The 7,500-nt window shown below is 52.9% G+C and overlaps 1 protein-coding gene across 1 annotated transcript in view; it reads left to right on the forward strand.

The window, feature by feature from the left end:
- Positions 1-6,751: 6,751 nt before the first annotated feature.
- Positions 6,752-7,500, forward strand: part of LOC124028688 (NEDD4-binding protein 2-like) — a gene marked incomplete at its 5' end in the record, with an annotated part of 8,195 nt that continues 7,446 nt past the window's right edge. The window contains one exon of the mRNA XM_046340686.1: positions 6,752-6,936. Within this exon, the coding sequence (XP_046196642.1) occupies positions 6,752-6,936 (185 nt within the window). The remainder of the gene's footprint in view (positions 6,937-7,500) is intronic.

Genomic DNA, 7,500 nt, shown 5'->3' on the forward strand with positions numbered 1-7,500 from the left:
GCATCACTCACCTGCCTCCCCTTCCAAGCATCACTCACCTGCCTCCCCTTCCAAGCATCACTCACCTGCCTCCCCTTCCAAGCATCACTCACCTGCCTCCCCTTCCAAGCATCACTCACCTGCCTCCCCTTTCCAGGCATCACTCACTTGCCTCCACTTTCAGGCATCACTCACCTGCCTCCCCTTCCAAGCATCACTCACCTGCCTCCACTTTCAGGCATCACTCAGCTGCCTCCAATCTCAGGCAACACTCAGCTGCCTCCACTCTCAGGCAACACTCAGCTGCCTCCCCTACCAGCCATCACTCACCTGCCTCCCCTTCCAAGCATCACTCACCTGCCTCCCCTTCCAAGCATCACTCACCTGCATCCCCTTCCAGGCATCACTCACCTGCCTCCCCTTCCAAGCATCACTCACCTGCCTCCCCTTCCAGGCATCACTCACCTGCCTCCCCTTCCAAGCATCACTCACCTGCCTTCCCTTCCAAGCATCACTCACCTGCTTCCACTTCCAGGCATCACTCACCTGCCTCCCCTTCCAAGCATCATTCACCTGCCTCCCCTTCCAAGCATCACTCACCTACCTCCCCTTCTAAGCATCACTCACCTGCCTCCCCTTCCAAGCATCACTCACCTACCTCCCCTTCCAAGCATCACTCCCCTGCCTCCTCATTTATCCATGATGGAGAGGTGGATTCAGACCCTGGTCGGTGTTCTGTTGTTGATTCAGACCCTGGTCGATGTTCTGTTGTTGATTCAGACCCTGGTCGGTGTTCTGTTGTTGATTCAGACCCTGGTCGGTGTTCTGTTGTTGATTCAGACCCTGGTCGGTGTTCTGTTGTTGATGGAGAGGTGGATTCAGACCCTGGTTGGTGTTCTATTGTTGATGGAAAGGTGGATTCAGACCCTGGTTGGTGTTCTATTGTTGATGGAAAGGTGGATTCAGACCCTGGTTGGTGTTCTATTGTTGATGGAAAGGTGGATTCAGACCCTGGTCGGTGTTCTGTTGTTGACAGAGAGGTGGATTCAGACCCTGGTCGGTGTTCTGTTGTTGACAGGTGGACCCTGGTCGGTGTTCTGTTGTTGACAGGGAGGTGGATTCAGACCCTGGTCGGTGTTCTGTTGTTGATTCAGACCCTGGTTGGTGTTCTATTGTTGATGGAAAGGTGGATTCAGACCCTGGTTGGTGTTCTATTGTTGACGGAAAGGTGGATTCAGACCCTGGTCGGTGTTCTGTTGTTGACAGAGGTGGATTCAGACCCTGGTCGGTGTTCTGTTGTTGACAGAGAGGTGGATTCAGACCCTGGTCGGTGTTCTGTTGTTGACAGGGAGGTGGATTCAGACCCTGGTCGGTGTTCTGTTGTTGATTCAGACCCTGGTCGGTGTTCTGTTGTTGATTCAGAAAGTTCTGTTGTTGATTCAGACCCTGGTTGGTGTTCTATTGTTTGGATTCAGACCCTGGTTGGTGTTCTATTGTTGACGGAAAGGTGGATTCAGACCCTGGTCGGTGTTCTGTTGTTGACAGAGAGGTGGATTCAGACCCTGGTCGGTGTTCTGTTGTTGACAGAGAGGTGGATTCAGACCCTGGTCGGTGTTCTGTTGTTGACAGGGAGGTGGATTCAGACCCTGGTCGGTGTTCTGTTGTTGATTCAGACCCTGGTCGGTGTTCTGTTGTTGACAGAGAGGTGGATTCAGACCCTGGTCGGTGTTCTGTTGTTGATTCAGACCCTGGTCGGTGTTTTGTTGTTGATTCAGACCCTGGTCGGTGTTCTGTTGTTGATGGAGAGGTGGAATCAGACCCTGGTCGGTGTTCTGTTGTTGACAGAGAGGTGGATTCAGACCCTGGTCAGTGTTCTGTTGTTGATTCAGACCCTGGTCGGTGTTCTGTTGTTGATTCAGACCCTGGTCGGTGTTCTGTTGTTGACAGAGAGGTGGATTCAGACCCTGGTCAGTGTTCTGTTGTTGATTCAGACCCTGGTCGGTGTTCTGTTGTTGATTCAGACCCTGGTCGGTGTTCTGTTGTTGATTCAGACCCTGGTCGGTGTTCTGTTGTTGATTCAGACCCTGGTCGGTGTTCTGTTGTTGACAGAGAGGTGGATTCAGACCCTGGTCTGTGTTCTGTTGTTGATGCAGACCCTGGTCGGTGTTCAGTTGTTGATGGAGAGGTGGATTCAGACCCTGGTCGGTGTTCTGTTGTTGATTCAGACCCTGGTCGGTGTTCTGTTGTTGATGGAGAGGTGGATTCAGACCCTGGTCTGTGTTCTGTTGTTGATTCAGACCCTGGTCGGTGTTCTGTTGTTGATTCAGACCCTGGTCGGTGTTCTGTTGTTGATTCAGACCCTGGTCGGTGTTCTGTTGTTGACAGAGAGGTGGAATCAGACCCTGGTTGGTGTTCTATTGTTGATGGAAAGGTGGATTCAGACCCTGGTTGGTGTTCTATTGTTGATGGAAAGGTGGATTCAGACCCTGGTTGGTGTTCTATTGTTGATGGAAAGGTGGATTCAGACCCTGGTCGGTGTTCTGTTGTTGATGGAGAGGTGGATTCAGACCCTGGTCAGTGTTCTGTTGTTGATTCAGACCCTGGTTGGTGTTCTGTTGTTGATTCAGACCCTGGTCGGTGTTCTGTTGTTGATTCAGACCCTGGTCGGTGTTCTGTTGTTGATTCAGACCCTGGTCGGTGTTCTGTTGTTGACAGAGAGGTGGAATCAGACCCTGGTCGGTGTTCTGTTGTTGACAGAGAGGTGGATTCAGACCCTGGTCGGTGTTCTGTTGTTGATTCAGACCCTGGTCGGTGTTCTGTTGTTGACAGAGAGGTGGATTCAGACCCTGGTCCGTGTTCTGTTGTTGATTCAGACCCTGGTCGGTGTTCAGTTGTTGATTCAGACCCTGGTCGGTGTTCTGTTGTTGATTCAGACCCTGGTCGGTGTTCTGTTGTTGATTCAGACCCTGGTCGGTGTTCTGTTGTTGATGGAGAGGTGGATTCAGACCCTGGTCTGTGTTCTGTTGTTGATGCAGACCCTGGTCGGTGTTCAGTTGTTGATGGAGAGGTGGATTCAGACCCTGGTCGGTGTTCTGTTGTTGATTCAGACCCTGGTTGGTGTTCTGTTGTTGATTCAGACCCTGGTCGGTGTTCTGTTGTTGATGGAGAGGTGGATTCAGACCCTGGTCGGTGTTCTGTTGTTGATTCAGACCCTGGTCGGTGTTCTGTTGTTGATTCAGACCCTGGTCGGTGTTCTGTTGTTGATTCAGACCCTGGTCGGTGTTCTGTTGTTGACAGAGAGGTGGATTCAGACCCTGGTCGGTGTTCTGTTGTTGATTCAGACCCTGGTCGGTGTTCTGTTGTTGATGGAGAGGTGGATTCAGACCCTGGTCGGTGTTCTGTTGTTGATTCAGACCCTGGTCGGTGTTCTGTTGTTGATTCAGACCCTGGTCGGTGTTCTGTTGTTGACAGAGAGGTGGATTCAGACCCTGGTCGGTGTTCTGTTGTTGACAGAGAGGTGGATTCAGACCCTGGTCGGTGTTCTGTTGTTGATTCAGACCCTGGTCGGTGTCCTGTTGTTGACAGAGAGGTGGATTCAGACCCTGGTCGGTGTTCTGTTGTTGATTCAGACCCTGGTCGGTGTTCTGTTGTTGATGGAGAGGTGGATTCAGACCCTGGTCGGTGTTCTGTTGTTGATTCAGACCCTGGTCGGTGTTCTGTTGTTGATTCAGACCCTGGTCGGTGTTCTGTTGTTGATTCAGACCCTGGTCGGTGTTCTGTTGTTGATTCAGACCCTGGTCGGTGTTCTGTTGTTGATTCAGACCCTGGTCGGTGTTCTGTTGTTGATGGAGAGGTGGATTCAGACCCTGGTTGGTGTTCTGTTGTTGATTCAGACCCTGGTCGGTGTTCTGTTGTTGATTCAGACCCTGGTCGGTGTTCTGTTGTTGACAGAGAGGTGGATTCAGACCCTGGTCGGTGTTCTGTTGTTGACAGAGAGGTGGATTCAGACCCTGGTCGGTGTTCTGTTGTTGATTCAGACCCTGGTCGGTGTCCTGTTGTTGACAGAGAGGTGGATTCAGACCCTGGTCGGTGTTCTGTTGTTGATTCAGACCCTGGTCGGTGTTCTGTTGTTGATGGAGAGGTGGATTCAGACCCTGGTCGGTGTTCTGTTGTTGATTCAGACCCTGGTCGGTGTTCTGTTGTTGATTCAGACCCTGGTCGGTGTTCTGTTGTTGATTCAGACCCTGGTCGGTGTTCTGTTGTTGATTCAGACCCTGGTCGGTGTCCTGTTGTTGACAGAGAGGTGGATTCAGACCCTGGTTGGTGTTCTGTTGTTGATTCAGACCCTGGTCGGTGTCCTGTTGTTGACAGAGAGGTGGATTCAGACCCTGGTCGGTGTTCTGTTGTTGATTCAGACCCTGGTCGGTGTCCTTTGTTGACAGAGAGGTGGATTCAGACCCTGGTCGGTGTTCTGTTGTTGACAGAGAGGTGGATTCAGACCCTGGTCGGTGTTCTGTTGTTGACAGAGAGGTGGATTCAGACCCTGGTCGGTGTTCTGTTGTTGATGGAGAGGTGGATTCAGACCCTGGTCAGTGTTCTGTTGTTGATTCAGACCCTGGTTGGTGTTCTGTTGTTGATTCAGACCCTGGTCGGTGTTCTGTTGTTGACAGAGAGGTGGATTCAGACCCTGGTCAGTGTTCTGTTGTTGATTCAGACCCTGGTCGGTGTTCTGTTGTTGATTCAGACCCTGGTCGGTGTTCTGTTGTTGATTCAGACCCTGGTCGGTGTTCTGTTGTTGATTCAGACCCTGGTCGGTGTTCTGTTGTTGATTCAGACCCTGGTCGGTGTTCTGTTGTTGATGGAGAGGTGGATTCAGACCCTGGTCGGTGTTCTGTTGTTGATTCAGACCCTGGTCGGTGTTCTGTTGTTGACAGAGAGGTGGATTCAGACCCTGGTTGGTGTTCTGTTGTTGATTCAGACCCTAGTCGGTGTCCTGTTGTTGACAGAGAGGTGGATTCAGACCCTGGTCGGTGTTCTGTTGTTGATTCAGACCCTGGTCGGTGTCCTGTTGTTGACAGAGAGGTGGATTCAGACCCTGGTCGGTGTTCTGTTGTTGACAGAGAGGTGGATTCAGACCCTGGTCGGTGTTCTGTTGTTGACAGAGAGGTGGATTCAGACCCTGGTCGGTGTTCTGTTGTTGATTCAGACCCTGGTCGGTGTTCTGTTGTTGATTCAGACCCTGGTTGGTGTTCTGTTGTTGATTCAGACCCTGGTCGGTGTTCTGTTGTTTGGATTCAGACCCTGGTCAGTGTTCTGTTGTTGATTCAGACCCTGGTCGGTGTTCTGTTGTTGATTCAGACCCTGGTCGGTGTTCTGTTGTTGATTCAGACCCTGGTCGGTGTTCTGTTGTTGATTCAGACCCTGGTCGGTGTTCTGTTGTTGATTCAGACCCTGGTCGGTGTTCTGTTGTTGATTCAGACCCTGGTCGGTGTTCTGTTGTTGATTCAGACCCTGGTCGGTGTTCTGTTGTTGATGGAGAGGTGGATTCAGACCCTGGTCTGTGTTCTGTTGTTGATGCAGACCCTGGTCGGTGTTCAGTTGTTGATGGAGAGGTGGATTCAGACCCTGGTCGGTGTTCTGTTGTTGATTCAGACCCTGGTCGGTGTTCTGTTGTTGACAGAGAGGTGGATTCAGACCCTGGTCAGTGTTCTGTTGTTGATTCAGACCCTGGTCGGTGTTCTGTTGTTGATTCAGACCCTGGTCGGTGTTCTGTTGTTGATTCAGACCCTGGTCGGTGTTCTGTTGTTGATTCAGACCCTGGTCGGTGTTCTGTTGTTGATTCAGACCCTGGTCGGTGTTCTGTTGTTGATTCAGACCCTGGTCGGTGTTCTGTTGTTGATTCAGACCCTGGTCGGTGTTCTGTTGTTGATTCAGACCCTGGTCGGTGTTCTGTTGTTGATTCAGACCCTGGTCGGTGTTCTGTTGTTGACAGAGAGGTGGATTCAGACCCTGGTCAGTGTTCTGTTGTTGATTCAGACCCTGGTCGGTGTTCTGTTGTTGATTCAGACCCTGGTCGGTGTTCTGTTGTTGATTCAGACCCTGGTCGGTGTTCTGTTGTTGATTCAGACCCTGGTCGGTGTTCTGTTGTTGATTCAGACCCTGGTCGGTGTTCTGTTGTTGATTCAGACCCTGGTCGGTGTTCTGTTGTTGATTCAGACCCTGGTCGGTGTTCTGTTGAGCAGCAAAGTTGATCTCTACTCTCTCTCTCCCCCCCTTCCTCTCTCTCCCCCCCTTCCTCTCTCTCCCCCCCCTTCCTCCTCTCCCCCCCTCTCTCTCCCCCTCTCCCCCTTCCTCTCTCTCCCCCTTCCTCTCTCTCCCCCCACTCTATACCCCTCCCTCTCTCCTCCCCCTCTCTCTCTCTCCCCCTCCCTCTCTCCCCCCTCTCTCCCCCTCCCTCTCTCTTCCCCCTCCCTCTCTCTTCCCCCTCCTCTCTCTCCCCCTCCCTCTCTCTTCCCCCTCCCTCTCTCTCCCCTCTCTCCCCCTTCCTCTCTCTCCCCCCACTCTATACCCCTCCCTCTCTCCCCCCTCTCTCTCTCTTCCCCTCCCCCTCTCTCCCCCCCCTCTCACCCCTCCCTCTCCCCACACCCCTCCCTCTCTCCTCCCCCTCCCTCTCTCTCCCCCTCCCCTCTCCCTCTCCCTTCCCCCTCCCTCTCTCTTCCCCCCCCCCTCTCTACCCCCTCCCCCTCTCTACCCCCCCTCCCCCCTCTCTCAGAAGCGTGCAGCGCCAGTGGCCCCTCCCCCTCCCTCTCTCAGTACCAGGATGTGGAGGACCCAGAGTATGAAGACTTCCGAGCCGAGGCCAGGCTCCAGAGAGGCAGACAGCTGGAGAGCTTCAGCAAGGCTGCAGAGGCTTACAGACAGGGACGCAGAGATGTAGCTTCCTACTATGGACAACAGGTGGGTGGGGGGGTTACAGACAGGGACGCAGAGATGTAGCTTCCTACTATGGACAACAGGTGGGTGGGGGGGTTACAGACAGGGACGCAGAGATGTAGCTTCCTACTATGGACAACAGGTGGGTGGGGGGGGGTTACAGACAGGGACGCAGAGGTGTAGCTTCCTACTATGGACAACAGGTGGGTGGGGGGGTTACAGACAGGGACGCAGAGGTGTAGCTTCCTACTATGGACAACAGGTGGGTGGGTTACAGACAGGGACGCAGAGATGTAGCTTCCTACTATGGACAACAGGTGGGTGGGTTACAGACAGGGACGCAGAGATGTAGCTTCCTACTATGGACAACAGGTGGGTGGGGGGGTTACAGACAGGGACGCAGAGATGTAGCTTCCTACTATGGACAACAGGTGGGTGGGGGTTACAGACAGGGACGCAGAGGTGTAGCTTCCTACTATGGACAACAGGTGGGTGGGGGTTACAGACAGGGACGCAGAGGTGTAGCTTCCTACTATGGACAACAGGTGGGTGGGTTACAGACAGGGACGCAGAGATGTAGCTTCCTAC

Source organism: Oncorhynchus gorbuscha, unplaced genomic scaffold, assembly GCF_021184085.1.
Source record: "Oncorhynchus gorbuscha isolate QuinsamMale2020 ecotype Even-year unplaced genomic scaffold, OgorEven_v1.0 Un_scaffold_4672, whole genome shotgun sequence".
NCBI lineage: Eukaryota > Metazoa > Chordata > Actinopteri > Salmoniformes > Salmonidae > Oncorhynchus > Oncorhynchus gorbuscha.